This window comes from Physella acuta, unplaced genomic scaffold, assembly GCF_028476545.2.
Source record: "Physella acuta isolate Inbredline_101_S28 unplaced genomic scaffold, ASM2847654v3 ptg000317l, whole genome shotgun sequence".
Classification (NCBI taxonomy): Eukaryota; Metazoa; Mollusca; class Gastropoda; family Physidae; genus Physella; species Physella acuta.
The window spans coordinates 301,038-319,141 of NW_026731836.1; the positions used below are offsets into that span (position 1 = coordinate 301,038).

At 38.0% G+C, this 18,104-nt stretch overlaps 2 protein-coding genes across 5 annotated transcripts in view; both read left to right on the forward strand.

Annotated features, from left to right (window-relative positions):
• LOC131940456 (uncharacterized) overlaps nt 1-18,104 on the forward strand; it is a 45,705-nt gene extending 27,601 nt beyond the window's left edge. The window contains exons 1-5 of one of the 4 annotated variants that reach the window (XM_059299109.1): nt 13,401-13,504; nt 14,870-15,029; nt 15,479-15,679; nt 16,258-16,618; nt 17,843-18,104. In XM_059299109.1, the coding sequence (XP_059155092.1) occupies nt 14,870-15,029; nt 15,479-15,679; nt 16,258-16,618; nt 17,843-17,903 (783 nt within the window). In that variant the 5' untranslated portion in view covers nt 13,401-13,504 and the 3' untranslated portion in view covers nt 17,904-18,104. Of the gene's footprint in view, nt 1-13,400; nt 13,505-14,869; nt 15,030-15,478; nt 15,680-16,257; nt 16,619-17,842 lie in introns of those variants that run through there. The other 3 variants (XM_059299108.1, XM_059299105.1, XM_059299107.1) reach the window with 3 other exon arrangements.
• On the forward strand, nt 6,052-10,615 carry LOC131940457 (uncharacterized). Its single transcript, XM_059299111.1, has 5 exons — nt 6,052-6,120; nt 7,490-7,649; nt 8,172-8,303; nt 8,590-8,947; nt 10,349-10,615. Exons 1-5 carry the CDS (start codon nt 6,118-6,120, stop codon nt 10,386-10,388), a joined length of 693 nt encoding a protein of 230 aa, XP_059155094.1. The 5' UTR covers nt 6,052-6,117; the 3' UTR covers nt 10,389-10,615.

Below are 18,104 nucleotides of genomic sequence, written 5' to 3' on the forward strand. Positions count from 1 at the left end.
AATCAAAAGTGAACCTTATTTTCATAGAGAAGATTCGCCCTATGACGATAATGAAATTATTCGAAGAGCGGAAGCCAGAATTGGTAGCAGCAGATACAATCTTGTAACCTACAACTGCGAGCACTTCGTCAACGAAATTAAATACAATACACGAATCAGCAAACAGGTAAATTTGAAAAAAAAAAATGTGTCATTAAATATAACTACAGAAGATAAGAATTTTTAGACGACTACATTAATATTTATTTATTTTGTATTTAGATATATTTGAAATACTTATATGATCTGTTATCTATATATTACACAAACTATTGTTTTCAGGTATCGAATGCAAAAAAATTCGTTGAAAGACGTCTGAATATCATAGGAGCTGTTCAAATGTGTTTTACTGCGGTAGTACAGATTGTCACTATAACAAATACCAACATCTACGATAATTGCAAACGTTTTCTTTTTAGAGTCCGGAGTAATAGTAAAAACATGATTATTAAAACGTTTCTTTGAAATAATATTACAAGCAGTAAAATATGTGTATATGTATGTTTGAAATATGAAGCTATTTATAGCCTGAAAAATTATTCTTAGTTTAAAATTTTCGATCTCGATCATTACCTTGTAAAAACGTGTCAATAATATTATTTATTTCGGCTGTGTTTTATGCAAAATAAATTTCAATTTATAGATGTTCTTTAAAGTATTTCAATAAAATTTAATTCTTTTATATGGCTAGTTTTATTTTTTATTTGAATTATTTTTTATAATGACATATTATTAGTTATTTGAAAACGTTACCAAGGAATGGAAATAGAGAAACAATTCATACTAATTAACCCATTACTGCGATTAGCATTTTGTCGGATTGATAGGGTTGTAGTTCTGTCTAGAATAAAAAAAAACAATCGTTTTGCATTGAAAACTACGGGTTTAATTAATACAAATGCGAACGATATGTGTTATAATTTTAAATAGTTGCTAACAACATGGGGCGGCGTGGTCGAATTGTAAAATGTTCGACTGCCAATTACTGCTGGATCGATAACCTTCGGTTCGAATCTATCCCAAAGGACTTGGATTATGGTGATATTCTTATTTGTCTTGCTAGCAGAATTGTCACAATTCGCAGAAGGCAAACATACAGGCATAGTATGAAATAAAACACTGGAGATAGCCGTATAGGAAGTCAAAGTTTAAAGTTCAATTCTGGAGATAGGAAGTCAAGCACGCAGTGGGGAAATAGTTCATTCGTGAAATGCATGAAGCGTGAAATACCTGTGTGAATATGCTATTTACAGATTGTAAATAGAGCTAGGTTACAGAAGTGCTCTGACAGTGTTTCTTCCAGACTTTTTTCTCCGGGGGGGGGGGGGGGGAGGCACTTGAAATTTTCGGGGGGGGGGGGGGTAGACTCTTTTCGGGGGGGGGGGGGGTGCGGACACTGTTAAAAGTATATATTTTCTATATATGTTTCATTTCGTTGGGGGGGGGGGGTGGGGGCGGTAGACTTTCTTCGAGGGGGGGGGGGGGGGGGAGGGCTCCGCCTCGAAGATATGCCTGGAAGAAACTCTGTGCACATGTACATAGTATCATCAGCGGACTATATAATGGACAAAAACATCAGCTTGTGATAATGATTGTAATTTTTTTTTCACCAGAAAACGACACTCTGTATATGACAGTCGATGAGTTAAAAGATCTGAGTCAAGCTATGTTGAAAGAGCTAAAAGATCTGAGGCTGGCTGTGAAGGAGTTAAAAGATCTGAGTCTGGCTGTGAAGGAGTTAAAAGATCTGAGTCTGGCTGTGAAGGAGTTAAAAGATCTGAGTCTGGCTGTGAAGGAGTTGAAAGATCTGAGTCTGGCTGTGAAGGAGTTGAAAGATCTGAGGCTGGCTGTGAAGGAGTTAAAAGATCTGAGTCAAGCTATGAAGGAGTTGAAAGATCTGATCGCCGTCGCCAACAACGCGATTGACTACAGCCACCAGGCGACTGATAGAATGTATTTGATGATCTTCATATTTCTTTCTGTCGTCGGACTACTAGGTAGGATTGGATTTCTAGAGTTAACAAAAATAGATATAGTAACTAAGTGACAGTCGTGATTATGGGAATCCATGGGGATACCTGACTCGCTTTAGGGAAAATAAAGACAGCTTGTCATATCCCTTCATATGCCGAGATCACCGAAACAGATGAACTCTACTTAAGAAGCGAGGGGCGTTGACGCCGTAATGTATGTGGCCCAATCTTCTGATGCGACAGTACATCGTTAGGTCTCATGAAAAGATACATATTCTTGATTTAAATTTCAGGGGACGGCGTGATCGAGTCGGTAGAGTTCATCAAAAATCCAAAATGAAAAGCAGGCTGAAATCTGAGTCAAAGGCGCTAACTAGTTGACACATAATAATTAATTGTGTTGGAGGGGATCCCTTCCAACACTAAAATTATGAACGAAGAAAAACAAGATGAAAAGAAAGTGTCAACTCATTAAATGTGTAACTTAAAAACATAAATTCAATCTATAAAGGATTTTTGAAAGAGAAAAAAAATAAAATAAATAAAATACTGGATTGAGTCAACATAACTCAGATGGTGGTTTTAATGTCCACCTTCTTTATGTTAGCTGTAATGAGAAGCTAAGAAATTTGTAACAATAGAACTTATTTTAAACATTGTTATCATGCATGGATTACTGAAACAAAGAAAACTTACACACGGCAGTAAGCGGGTTTGAATCACAAGATGAAATCACGCTATTCCTGGACGCACTAGAGAAGAATTACCTTTTGGTATGCTTTTACTTTAAACCACAAAAAAGAAGAATTAGCAAATAATTAAAAATAGCAAAAGAGATTTAATATTAAACTCCATGGAAAGGAAATCAATATTTTCGCATTTAACGAAGACAAATAAATCTTGGAAACATTGACATGTTTGAGAAACTCTTTAGAGTGTTTGACGAATCTGAACGTGAATTATTGAAAATTCGAAAGATAAATTAATGTGAATCTTGAATGAAAAAGGAACTTGAGAGTTGAATTCCTCAGCTGAAAGAAGAAGAAAAAGCTACTCTGATACACAATCGATTCAATGTTTCTTAAATGTAGTCAGCATTCCCGATGATGTAGTACAGGGGTCTCCAAACTTTTCAGTCCAAGGGCCGCATTAACTATGAAATTTCAGTTCGGGGGTTAGTTTTTTCCAGGCATGTCTTTGATTTTTCTGCGAAAAGTTCCATCGGCAATCACCGACAAACGATTTTTCCTTCGACAAAAAGATCTCCGCGGGCCGCATGAGGAGACTTCACGGGCCGTAGTTTGGAGACCCCTGGTGTAGTAGATGCTTTATGGGATTTGTGCTTTAATTGTACGTGACTCACGTTAGGGAAAGTAGAGTTGGCTGGGCCTAGTGTTGACCACAATATCCCTTCATATGCCGAACTTACAGACATGGGTGAACTCTATATCATTTGCTTCATCGCCAGGGTAGAAAAGTAAACTTTCTTGGCTTACTTGGATTTGTTAAGTAATTTTTCGGCCCATAACATAGTGACACCGTGTTAGGATACATGCCTTTCGTGTTGTAGTTCCATTTTTTATATTTACATCTGCAAGCGTAGATTTTCAAGAGTGCATTATTACATAAAAGCTTGTTATTAAAACGTTTCTTATGAATTAAAATAAATAAATCTAGGACTACTTTATTACACATTTAAAACAAGGAACGACAGGGAATGATGAATGATCTTCGTCTAATCATACCTGTCGCACACTTGGATTATGGAGCAGGAGTTGTTTTTTATGTGAGACCAATGGCTGAAGGAGAATTCCATGACAGACATCCCTCTGATGGATGCCGTGAAGGATGTAAAGGCCTCTAGGATAACTTTTGGGCCGTTTGGCACTGACCTTGCTACATATAACAAGAGCGAGTCTGCTGATCCGGCCTCTGTTTGTGCAGCTGTATTGGTTGATGTGCCGGTTGATGTGCAAGTTGATGTGGCGGTTGATGTGGCGGTTTATGTACCGGTTGATGTGCCGGTTGATGTGCAAGTTGATGTGGCGGTTGATGTGGCGGTTGATGTGCAAGTTGATGTGCAAGTTGATGTGGCGGTTGATATGGCGGTTGATGTGCAAGTTGATGTGCAAGTTGATGTGGCGGTTGATGTGGCGGTTGATGTGCAAGTTGATGTGGCGGTTGATGTGGCGGTTGATGTGCAAGTTGATGTGGCGGTTGATGTGCAAGTTGATGTGGCGGTTGATGTGGCGGTTGATGTGGCGGTTGATGTGCAAGTTGATGTGGCGGTTGATGTGGCGGTTGATGTGCAAGTTGATGTGGCGGTTGATGTGCAAGTTGATGTGGCGGTTGATGTGGCGGTTGATGTGCAAGTTGATGTGGCGGTTGATGTGGCGGTTGATGTGCAAGTTGATGTGCAAGTTGATGTGGCGGTTGATGTGCAAGTTGATGTGGCGGTTGATGTGCAAGTTGATGTGGCGGTTGATGTGGCGGTTGATGTGCAAGTTGATGTGGCGGTTGATGTGGCGGTCGATGTGCACGTTGATATAGCGGTTGATATGCCGGTTAAGGTGCCGGTTGATGTGATGGTTAAGGTGCCGCTTGATGTGATGGTTGATGTGGTGGTTGATGTGTCACTTGATGTGCCGCTTGATGTGCCAGTTGATGTGGCGGTTGATGTGTGAGTTGATGTGCCGTTTGATATGTTAGTTGATGTGGTGGTTGATGTGCAAGTTGATGTATCAGCTGATGTGCCGGTTGATGTGGCGGTTGATGTGTTAGTTGATGTGCCGGTTGATGTGGCGGTTGATGTGGCGATTGATGTGCCGGTTGATGTGCCGGTTGATGTGCAAGTTGATGTATCAGTTGATGTGCCGGTTGATGTGGCGGTTGATGTGGCGGTTGATGTGGCGATTGATGTGCCGGTTGATGTGCCGGTTGATGTGCAAGTTGATGTATCAGTTGATGTGCCGGTTGATGTGGCGGTTGATGTGGCGGTTGATGTGTTAGTTGATGTGCAAGTTGATGTGCCGGTTGATGTGGCGGTTGATGTGGTGGTTGATGTGCCAGGTGATGTGCAAGTTGATGTCTCCAAAAGTCTCAATTTGGAATCCTTGTTCAAGTCAGTAGACCGTTAGGGAAAGTAAAGGCAGTGGGGCATAGTGCTGACCACACTATCTCTTCATATGCCGAGGTCAAAGAAATAGGATAACACTACTTCACTTGCCCCATGGACCGTCAGGATCGAAAGGGAACTTAAGATTTTTTTTATAGATCTCCAGTTCTTTAGGCGAACGAAAGCAGCTGCTGGTGTTCATACCTCTCCATACGCTAGTACAATAATGACCTGTAGGTCAAACCAGTGCCGGTGCCAAGTTATCTAGGGCCCTAGGCAAAACTTATTACAACGCCCTCCCCCCCCGCATTTTTCGGTCACCCTTATATATATATATGACCCCCCCTAACCCCCCCTGCCTACGCCACTGATATGATGTTGTAATACGGTGAAAACTGTCAAGAAGTCATGTGATTTTTTTTGCGCGATTACAATGCTTCCCGATTCTCTGCATACGAGAAAGTAAAAAGGCAGTGTGACTTTTAAAAACAGAGTTTCTTCCAGGCCTCTCTGAAATTTTAGTCCGCCCCCCTCCCCCGAAAATTTTAAGTGCCCCCCTCCCGGAGAAATAGTCTGGCAGAAACACTGGTTAAAAAGCGCTCGACCTTTTCAAATAAGGAGATCAAAGATTTGAGAATGTCCCAAACTTGTCCTCTTTTTTGATAATCAAATATGTTGGCGTAATCATATTGCACTAAATATATTCATGTAGCGAGGAATTTTTAAAACATTTTGCTTTAGATCCTCTGTGTTTGTATGTGCCTGGCTGCGTGTTAATGAAGTTTTGTTTTGTTATGATTTTTCAATACTCGCTTTCCATGTTAACAATTTTATTTAAATGTTTCTAAAAATAAACTTCCGATTAATCTCTAAACCTCTTTATCATGTTTTGTTTGTTGAAATTTTTGACGCATTGCCATAATAAACATAGGCGACAGGAAACAGCTAGACTAGAACTAATACACAACAGTCTAGATATAATTTATTAAAATGGTAAGTGTAAGGATTATTTTTTTGGTTTGTTTGGGACACGCTAACCTTTCCGCAATAAATGGCGGTTGTATGTGATTTGGCATGGAATCAAACATTGATCAGTAACTTAGAAATCAAGAAAAAGCATTCATAAGTACATGACCTAGTTGAGATCATCCTTCCATCATTATTGTTGACATGGATATGAAGCGTTTTTTTTTTAGATTTTGCCATCAAAGCAAATGTAAAAAATTAAAATCATTAAGAAATTTAACATATTTAGAATCAATATTAAAATAGTTGCAAATCCAGAGATACGAAAATAATTTTTTTGGGTTTAGATTGAAGCTACATTTTTTTAAATTTTCATTTAGCCTATGTTACAACCTGAAGTTTTATAATATTCACGATATTCCGAAAACCAAACGTTCTAGTAATTTGTTATACAAATATTTTATATATGAGAGATGGCTATGTATAGAAATGTTATATAATCTAGATCTAGGAACAAAATGTCCCAATTTGTCAAGAATAATATGTGCTTCTTTACTGGCCAGATAGCCACATAAGAATCTGTTATATTTATTTACTTTGAATACAATGGATTCAGTCAACAATTTGTACCGTAATCACATCAAATGGGTCATCCATAAATGACGTTAAGCTTTTTTGACGATTTTTTCCTCCACCCCCACCCTCCCCTCCTTCACACAAACAAAGCCAGACCACCACCCCCTAAAATGACGACACACCTCAGCCTACATCCCCCCCCCCCAATCAAATTGCAGTTGAACTTTTCTTAAAACATCCATATTTTCCCAAACTCTTGTCAATGTATTTTATCTGTACTACTTTAAGTAGTCTATTTGTAGTTAAATATGCTACTTTACAGTAGACTACTTGTAGTTTAATCTGATTACTATGTGCTACTTTACAGTAGACTCCAGGGGTCTCCAAACTTTTCAGTCCGAGGGCCGCATTAACTATCAAATTTTGTTCGGGGGCCAGTTTCTTCCATGCATGTCATTGATTTTTTCTGGGTAAAGTTCCTCAACCATCACCAACTAACGTTTTTTCCGTGGACAAAAAGATCCCCGCGGGCCGGATGAGAGGACCTCGCGAGCCGCATCCGGCCCGCGGGCCGTAGTTTGGAGAACCCTGCAGTAGACTGTTAAATATGCATTCTGTATGCTACTTTACAATAGACTACTGGTAGTTTGATGTGTGTACTATGTGCTACACAATAGACAACTCGCTGTTAATTGTTATTACTACTATTAATGGCTCTTTTTTGTGTCCCTAAAATCAAATATGTCCCACCCCCACTAAAGTTTTACACTGATTTCGAATCAACCCCCCCCCTCTCCACCTACTTTATCTTGTTTTCCAGATGACATCCATGTTGATGACGAGGTACACGAGTACAGCCGTCTTGTTGCTGGGACTTTGGACACTCTCTTCAAGCGGCGAGGTTAGCCAGAACTCTAGTTATGGAACCTGCAGCGCCCCTACGTCTCAGAATGGCGCTCTTCCCCTGACACCGACTTTCGGTATGTCTGTGTCTATGTCTTGTCTATGTCTTGGCTATGCAGTAGCGTCATACAGGGGAGGGGGTGCGGTCTGTACCGGGTGACACCGTTTAAGGGTGACACCATTTATGAGTGACACCATTTAAGGATGACACCTATCTAATCGGAAAATCGTAGAATTTTATTGTCAAAACAATATTTTAGCTAGTTAAAAAACAAAATAGTAGGGGTAGAGGGGTGACGACCAATCGAAAATGCTAACTAGGTGAAGGGTGTGGGGGTGACATCGTTAGTTTTCGCACCGGGCGTCACCCAATCTATTGACGCCACTGTGTCTGTCTATGTTTAAGTTTTTGTCTATGTTTCAGTTCAACAAACCTCCGAAACAGGCACACCTTGTATGATTTTATTATTATTATTAAAACTTATATCCCCAGTTTCTAAAATTAACTATGCACATGTATACAGTATCATCAGTGGACTATATAATAGACAAAAACATCAGCTTGTTATACTGATTGTAATCGTTTTGTTTCTCACCAGAAAACGACACTCTGCATTTGACTGACAGTGAGTTGCACGATCTGATTGTAAAGAAGTTAAAATATCTGAATCTGGCGATTGATATGATGCTATGGATGATAGTGATATTATTTTTGGCCCTCGGCCTACTGAGTAAGGATTGGATTTCTAGACTTAACAACAATAGATATATTTAATAAGAGAAAGCTGTGATTATGGGAATCCACGGGGATTCCTGACTTACTTTAGGGAAAATAAAAACAGCTGGACATATCCCTACATATGCCGGGGTCACTGAAACATATTATGAACTCTACTTAAGAAGAGAGGGGCGTTGACAACATAATGGGTTTGGCCTGATTTTCCAATGCGACCGTTTACCGTGACGTCGAATGACAAAATACCCATACTTTAATTACATTTCTTTAAAAATATCCAGGTCTAAACCTCTACAAGATTGTCATGGAGCTGGAATTATGCGTCACCGGTTCAGGGCAATTATCCCTAGGTTGCTCATGTGTAGTTGTCAATGCAGTTGAAGCAGCCAAAATAAATTCTATTTCACCTGACCAATCAATGCCGGGGACAGCTGAGGTGCCCACCAATAGGAGCGAGTCTGCTGACCCTGCCGGTTTGACTATCGCTGTGCCGGATGGTGTGCCGGTTGGTGTGCCGGATGGTGTGCCGGTTGAAGTGCCGGTTGGAGTGCCTGTTAATGTGCAAGTTGACGAGCCGGTCCCTGCATCCATAACTGACAACACAGCTAGCCTGGTTACAATGAGAACAAAAAGCCACAAGTAAGTTGTTTGATTTGTTTCAAGGCTTACCTTAAGTTGTTTGATTTATTACAAGGCTTACCTTAGTTGTTTGATTTGTTACAAAACTTATCTTAAGTTGTTTGATTTGTTTCAAGGCTTACCTTAAGTTGTTTGATTTATTACAAGGCTTACCTTAGTTGTTTGATTTGTTACAAAACTTACCGTAGTTGTTTGATTTGTTTCAAGGCTTACCTTAAGTTGTTTGATTTATTACAAGGCTTACCTTAGTTGTTTGATTTGTTACAAAACTTACCGTAGTTGTTTGATTTGTTTCAAGGCTTACCTTAAGTTGTTGGATTTGTTACAAAACTTACTCAGGATTCCTGCGGCCTACTGAAACTTCTGGATTTCCTGGAATTCTCATTGAATTTGAACATTTCTCCTGAAATTTTAAAAATGTCCTGAAATGTTACTCGCGTCGATCATTTCAATGTGTTTTTTTTTCGTGCTAAATAGGCAATCGGATATGATCGATTCTGTGCCTAAAATGCAAGAACTTTTAAATATAGATCTATAGCTGACGTAAAACAACGTCCCCGTGGGTTTGGTTTAATTTTTTTCATGTCTTCCTACGAGTGTGGCTAATTTTGATAGGCCTGTAGTTCTTTTTTTTTTTAAATTGGTATTTTCAAGTAAGCTTACATACAGTTTTAGCAAAGGTAATTTGGTTAAATTGTCCGTTAGGCCCTAACTCTACTTTCTATTATATGCGCGTGGTAATACTAGATTTACCCCCCCCCCCCCATCCCGCATCTCAGTTTCTGTTTCTCAAAACTCGAGACAACTAACCCCTTGACCGTGTTATATGAGGTTCTATACTTACCAGAAGGACTATTTTTGGCCCAAACGTTTTGTATTTTCACGTTTTATTTCCAAAATGCAGTTTATTTTTAGTAACATCTCTTAAGAATTTTCTTCCTACAGGGTATGAGAGGGGGTGGAGGGTGGGGGTGGGGGGCCCATTTCGTCATCTTTTCTATTTTTTTTTGTGCCCCAGAGACATGGGTACCCAACAGAAAGCTCCCTCCACTTGTGTCCAATTAATTGATATTAAAGCTGTTTCTTTCAGGCACCTCTTTGAGGGCTAACTGCCCCACCCCTCCTGGGCCTGACTCAATAAAAATAATATAACATTCATTTAGAAATACATACTGTAACCAGTGTCCGCCCTCCCGGAAATTTAGGTACGCCCCTCTATTCAAAAGTTTTAATTACCCTAACCCCTCTTGGAGAAAAATGTCTAAAATAAACATTACTTTTAAGATCGACGTACTAAATTTTATTGGAGAATTTTGATATTGGACCGGTACATTGATTGTGACTTGTTATTAGTTTTTCCTGTTAACTAGTTCATGTAAATCGTTTAATTATTTTTTCCAGCTGTGATGTTAGAGAGGATGATGATATACTGGTGCCATAATCACTTTGAGTTCCAGAAAGTACCCAGCCTCGACTGAGATTCATTCCTTCCCCTAGGTTAGCTTTATACGTCTTAAAGTGCCCTATTCAATGTACACCCCCAGCTATATTTCTTCTATTTGCATGAATTGTTTATTTTAAAAAAAAATGCATTGTTTTGAAAAAATATATTCTCCCTAATCAAACTATTAAATTTCTTGTGTTCTAAGTGCACCAATCAAATGTAATCCCCCCCCCCCCCCCTCAGCTACATTTTTTAAATAAGCATTTTTTAAATTATATTGAAAATAATATTGAATTGTTTTAAAACTTAAAGTATTGTCCCCATTTAAACTAGTACGCGCTAATAAAATCAGGTTGTTTGACTAATCTCAGAAATATATTGCAATAATTATAATGTGTGTTAGAATGTTGACATCACTACATAGACGTTTAGGATGATTATAATGCAGATGTTTACATTTACCTTTATAACGAATTTTTTAAAGTTTTTATTTACTTAAACGTATTTGATGATTAAATTATAAAATGTGGCCATAACTATACATACGCTAAAGATGTATATAATTTAGATGTTTACATTTACCTTTATAACAAAGTTTTCTTTGAATTAAAAAAAGATATTTTTACGTATTAGATGATTAAATGAGATGAAGTTAAATCTTTTGTTGATTTTATTTTAAATATCGTTCCATAAAAACATTTTTTTAAAAAGTTTTTTTTTCTATTAAAATGAGACTATTATTGTTATAAAAAAAACCCACCAATATTTTAAACAGCGTGGTCAAATCGGTACAGCTTATAGTTACCGCACCGACCAGTCTCGAGTTCAAACACCCGGACAGATGAGACTCGATAGCTGGGGCCAGCAACTTTTCTAGGAGTGGCAACTCCAAAATCAAACAACTACTGCCTTGTAGTTTGTTCTTGGTTAGACAGAGGCTATGAAAGCAAATCAAAATGGAAATGCAGGCTGAAATCGGAGTCAATGGCCTATATGACCCATACATAGTTAACACAAAATAATTAATTGTGTTCGAGGGAAATCCTTACAATACTAAAAATTAAGAACGAAGAAGAAGATAAACAGAATGTGTCAATTCATTAAATATGTAACTTAAATATATAAATTCAATCCAAAAAGTATTTTGATACAATTAAAGAAGAAAAAATAAAAATAAAATAAAAACACTACATGAAGTCAATAAAACTCAGAATGTGGTTTTAATTTAAAACGTCTTTATGTAATGAGAAACTAAGCAATTTGGAACAATATAAATCTTTTTAAACATTGTGATCAAGCATGCATTACTGAGAAAAAAAAGCTTACAAACTGCAGTAAACGAGCTTGTTAACTGAGTGTTTGATTCACAAGATGAAATCAATCTATTCATGATGATGTTTTGGTGCAAAAAGTGGAATTTGGCAGAAAATTAAGAATAGGAAAAGAGATTTAATATTAAACTCTAAGGAAAGAAAAAAAATACTGTCGCCTTTAACGAAGAAAAAATAATCTTGGAAACATTGACATGTTTAAGAAAGTGAATTATTGAAAATTTGAAAGAAAAATCAATGTGTACCTTGAATGAAAACGTACTTGAGACCGTTTACCGTGACGTCGATTGAAAAAATAACTATACTTCAATTATATTTCTTTAAAAATATCTAGGTCTGTACTTCTACTAGACCGTCATGGAGCGGGAAGTTCAGCCGCCCCAGAACACCTCATACAGCTGAAAGAAGAAGAAAAAGCTACCCTGATACACAATCGATTTAATGTTTCTTAAATGTGGCCAGAATTCCCGATGAAGTACGAGATTTCTTGGAATTGTGCTCTGATCGTACCTGATTCACAATAGGGAAAGTAGAGTTGACTGGGCCTAGTGTTTACTACACTATCCCTTCATATTCTGAGCTTACAGAAACGGGTGAACTCTATATAATTTGTTCCATCGCCAGGGTAGAAAGGTAAACTCTTTGACATTTTTACTGACACATAGTGACAACGTGTTAGGATACATGCCTTTCGTGTTGTAGTTCTATTTATTTATACTTGCATCTTCAAGCGAAGATTTTCCACTCTTGTGCATCAAAACAAAAAATTAAATGAATTAAATTAGTGAAACCTAGAATGTTATATCATAACATAACATAATAAAAAAAAAACGTTAAAATAACAAGCTTTTTATATAGCTCTAGCGTTATTAGGTCGGTGTCACCCAGTGCGGTACCTCGTTCCTAAAGCGCGCGCACACACTCACAAACGCAAACTTCATTTCAGCATGGTTTCTTACCAATGAGTCCTGATTATCTTTTGCAGTTCTTTTGCTACGGACTACATGTCATAGTTTAAAAAAAACATATTCATGTATACACCCTCACTAGACTACCAACCCAAAAGTCTCGAATTCGAATCCTTGTTCAAGTCAGTAAGGTGTTGCTGTGTCCACCCAGCTCAAATAGCTACTTACCTTATGTTACGGAGAGTAAAGGCAGCTGGGCATAATGATGACCCCACTATCTCTTCATATGCCGAGGTCACAGAAATAGGTCAACACTACTTCACTTGCCCCATGGACCGTCGGGATCGAAAGGGAACTTGACATTTTTTTATAGATCTCCAGCTCTTTAGGCGAATGAAAGCAGCATTTAATCTTCAGGCCTCTCCATACGCTAGTGCAATATTGTCTAATTGTGCTCAGCAAGGCGTTAGCTGGTATCCGCCTTTAGGTTTAAATTATACACCAGTAGGTCAAAGATTTGAGCATGACCCTAACTTGTCCTCTTTTATGATAATCAAATATGTTGGCGTAATCATATTGTACTAAATATCGACATGTAGCAAGGAATTTTTAAAACGTTTTGCTTTAGATCCTCCGTGTTTGTATGTGCCTGGTTGTGTGTTAATGCGGTTTTGTTTTGTTATGATTTTTTAATACTTCCCATGTTTGCAATTTTTAAAAAATGTTTCTAAAAATATACTTCCGATTAATCTCTAAACCTCTTTATCATGCTTTGTTGTAATATTTGCTAAAATAAACAACGACGACATACTATACCTAAGACTTGAGTTTCACTAGAGTCCAGATCTAAATTATTAATATTGTAAGTGTAAGGGTAAGTAATTTATTGTTTGGGACACGGTAACCTTTCCGCAACATATGGCGGTTGCATATGATTTGGTATGGAATCAAGCATTGATCAGTAACTTAGAAATCAAGAAAAAAAACTTTCAAAGGACATGGACGAGTTGAGAGAATCCTTCCAACGTTATTGTTGACATGCATAAGAATCGTTTTTTAAATTTATATTTTGCTATCAAAGCAGTCGTATACAAATGTAAAAAAATAAATAAATGACAATAGTTAAGAGATGTAATATTTTTGGATCAATGTTATAAAAGTTGCAAAAACAGTGTGACGCCACATCATCTGACCCCCCCTTCATCACATCCCGTCAATAAATTAAGGACCCCCTTCCCCTACGAGTGTGACGTGATATATGGACGACCCCAAAGTCTCTGCTCTCTACGTTGAAGTCAAAACGTATATTTCAACAACTAATAGCAAGTCACTTCATTTCTAACCAACCCAAGCTAAAGAGAACGTACATTATGCGTTGTATAATAATTTGTTTCGTTTTTAAGTGTTAAAAGATTTATCTACTCACCAGTTCGGTGTAATTATTTCTACTTTACGTTGGCGAAATAGCTTTTCACTTACACATCTTGAAAATAGGCGGTGAGCGTTTTTTTAACAGTCTCTGATTGTTATGGGTATTTATTTTACCGTAACTTAAATCACAGTGGGAAACAGTTAAAGCTGTGTGTAAAACCTATTACCCGTCTGTTTCATTAACTTTGTATAACTTAATAGCTGATTAAAAATGAGATTTTTAATCTTTTTAACCCAAACCCCGTTTAGGTGCCATCACATGTTTAAGAGATATGGTCGTTAAAAATGTATGGGTGTACTACTTTACAGTAGACCAAGTGTAGTTAAATGTGTGCACTATATGCTACTCTACAGTAGACTACTTGTAGTTTAAATTAAGCACTGTGTGCTACTTTACAGTAGTCTACTTGTAGTTTGATGTGTGTACTATGTGCTACTTTACAGTAGACTGTTAAATATGCAATATGTGTGCAACTTTACAGTACTCTACTTGTAGTTTGATGTGTGTACTATGTGCTACTTTACAGTAGACTACTTGTAGTTTAATGTGTGTACTATGTGCTACTTTACAGTATACTGTTAAATATGCATTCTGTGTGCTACTTTACAGTAGTCTACTTGTAGTTTGATGTGTGTATAGTGTGTTACTTTACAGAAGAGTACTTGTTGCTACGTGTTAATACTACTTTCAAATCCACCATAATGGCTTTTTTGTGTCCCTAAAATCAAATATGTCCCCCCCCCAAAGATTTACACTGATTTCGAATCAACCCCCTCCCCTCTCCACCTACTTTATCTTGTTTTCCAGATGACATCCATGTCTATGACGAGGTACACAAGTACAGCCGTCTTGTTGCTGGGACTGTGGACACTCCCTTCAAGCGGCGAGGTTAGCCAGAACTCTAGTGATGGAACCTGCAGCGCCCCTACGTCTCAGAATGGCGCTCTTCCACTGATACCGACTTTCGGTATGTCTGTGTCTATGTCTTGTCTATGCAGTAGCGACATACAAGGGGGGGGGTGTGGTCTGTACCGGGTAACACAATTAAAGGGTTACCTCTAGCTAATATAAAAATCATAAAACTTTAGAGTCAAAACAATGTTTTAGTTAGTTAAAAAAACGAATTAGTATGAAATGCTAACTTGTTGAAAGAGGTGGAGGTGAGATCCTGAGTTTCAGCACCGGGCGTCACCCAATATGTTGACGTCGCTTAGTCTATGTGTAAGTCTTTGTTTATGTTTCAGTTCAACACACCTCCGATAATGGCACAACTCATCTAATTTTATTAGTATTACTAAAACTTATATCCCCAGTTTCTAAAATTAACTATGCACATGTACATAGTTTCACCAGCGGACTAAATAATAGACAAAAACATCAGTTTGTGTTTGTGGATTGTAATTTTTTTTTCACCAGAAAACGACACGGTGTATCTGACTGTCAATGAGTTAAAAGATCTGAGGCTGGCTGTGAAGGAGTTAAAAGATCTGAGGCTGGCTGTAAAGGAGTTGAAAGATCTGATCGCTGCCGCCAACAACGCGATCGACTACAGCCACCAGGCGACTGATAGAATGTATTTGATGATCTTCATATTTCTTTCTGTCGTCGGACTACTGGGTAGGATTGGATTTCTAGAGTTAACAAAAATAGATATAGTTAATAAGAGACAGCTGTGATTATGGGAATCCATGGGGATACCTGACTCGCTTTAGGAAAAATAAAGACAGCTGGGCATATTCCTTCATATGCGAGATCACCGAAACATGAACTCTACTTAAGAAGCGAGGGGCATTGACGCCGCAATGTATGTGGCCCACTCTTCTGATGCGACAGTACATCATTAGGTCTCACGACAAGATACCTATACTTTAATTAAATTTCAGGGGACGGCGTGATCGAGTCGGTAAAGCTCATTGTTGCTAAACCGAGAAGATGAGACTCGTTATCTGGGGACAACCACTCTTCTAGGAGAGACAACTCAAAAATTAAATAACTGCTGCCTTGTAGTTTTTTCTTGGTTGGACAAAGGCTATGGAAGCAAATCCAAAAAAGAAAAGCAGGCTGCAATCGGAGTCAACGCCTTTATTGCGCATAACAAGTTGACACGTAATACTTAATTGTGTTTTAGGGGACCCTTTCCAACATTAAAATTAAGAACGAAGAAGAAGAGTTAAATTTCTTTTTAAAAAAACCAGGTCCTAACTTCTTCAAAACCGTCATCGTCATAGAGCGTGAAGTTCAGCCGTCTCAACTCACCTTTAACAACAATGGCCGTGGTACTCAAAATATAATCACCGGGACAGGGACAATTAATTCATACAAAATATGTAAAATAGCCTTCAGAAATTTATTCTCACCTGACCAATCAATGCCCGGGACATCTGATGTTCCCACCAATAGGAGCGAGTCTGCTGACCCGGCCGGTTTGACTATTGCTGTGCCGGACGGTGTGCCGGTTGGAGTGCCGGTTGGAGTGCCGGTTAATATGCATCTACAACTGACAACAACTGACAACACAGCTGGCCTAGTTACAATGGAAACTAAAAGCCCCAAGCCGTAAGTAGTTGGATTTGTTACAAGAGTTAAAGTAAGTAGTTAGATTTGCTACAATAACCCCGTGACCGTGTTATATGAGGTTCTATACTTATCAGAACGACTATTTTTGGCCCAAATATTTTGTATTTTTAACTTTTATCTCTAAAGTGCAGTTTATTTTTCTAGTAAGCCCTATGGAATGTTATGAGATGGATTTGTGACAACAGGCCTCTGAAAAAGGGGGGGGGGGGGGGTGAGGGGGGGAGGGGGTGAAAACAGGCTAAATTCTTGGACAGTGAATTATTTTATCAGAAAAAATGTCAAATTTTGTTATTCTATATAAACGAGAATGTACTTTAACTAAACTAAACGGTTTTGAAACAGTTGCTTTATTCCATTCGGCGCCAGGTTGATTCGATGTTTCTTTACATTAAATTTTGTCACGAACTTTGAGGTTTCCTCCTGCAAAACTCCTGGAATTTTCTTGAAAAATTACTGGAATTTTCTTGAAAAATTACTGGAATTTTCTTGAAAAACATCTGGAATTTCAGGTTCACTTTGGTGCAGGAACCATGAATTGAGTATTCTGTAGCAAATGCCATAAAAATGTATTTTAAAATGCAAACTGCTAAACTTCAGTAATAAAAGTATTTTTAAAAAATGCTAAAAGTATAACGACACATTCTGACCCCTCCACCCCCTTAATGTAACTGTTGTTTTTATCAACTTCCTCTACCCCTGAGAGTGTGACGTCATGTGTGCATTACCACTAAATTCCGTTAAGAGGGTTTTTGTTTTTCGAGCTGCATACCCATTTATTGCGCCAATTTCGTCATCTTTTCCTTTTTTGGATGCCCCAGAAACATGGATACCGAACAGAAAGCTCCCTTCACTTGTGTCTAATTAAATTATATTAAAGCTGTTTCTTTCAGGCATCTCTTCGGGGGCTCATTGCCCCCACCCCTCCCGGGCCTGACTCAATAAAAATAATATAACATTCATTTAGAAATACATACTATAACCAGTGTCCGCCCTCCCGGAAATTTAAGTACGCCCCTCTATACAAAAGTTTTAAGTACCCTAACCCCTCTTGGAGAAAAATGTCTAAAAAAAACACTACTTTTAAGATCGACGTACTAAATTTTATTGGAGAATTTTTATATTGGACCGGTACATTGATTGTGACTTGTTATTAGTTTTCCCTGTTAACTAGTTCATGTAAATCGTTTAATTATTTTTTCCCAGGAGTGATGATAGAGAGGATGATGAAACACTGGTGCCATTATCACTTGAGACGCCACACTGAGTTCCAGAAAGTATCCAGCCTCGACTGAGATTCATTCCTTCCTCTGGGTTAGCTTTATACGTCTATAAGTGCTCCATTCAATGTACACCCCCAGCTATATTTCTTCTATTTGCATTAATTGTTTATTTTAAAAAATTGCATTGTTTTGAAAATATATATTCTCCCTAATCAAACTATACAATGTCTTGTGTTCTAAGTGCA

Coding starts and splice junctions, on each gene's coding strand:
- LOC131940457 (XM_059299111.1), top strand. Junction 7,650..8,171: donor TCCCCTGACACCGACTTTCG/GTATGTCTGTGT, acceptor GTTTCTCACCAG/AAAACGACACTCTGCATTTG. Junction 8,948..10,348: donor ATGAGAACAAAAAGCCACAA/GTAAGTTGTTTG, acceptor TATTTTTTCCAG/CTGTGATGTTAGAGAGGATG.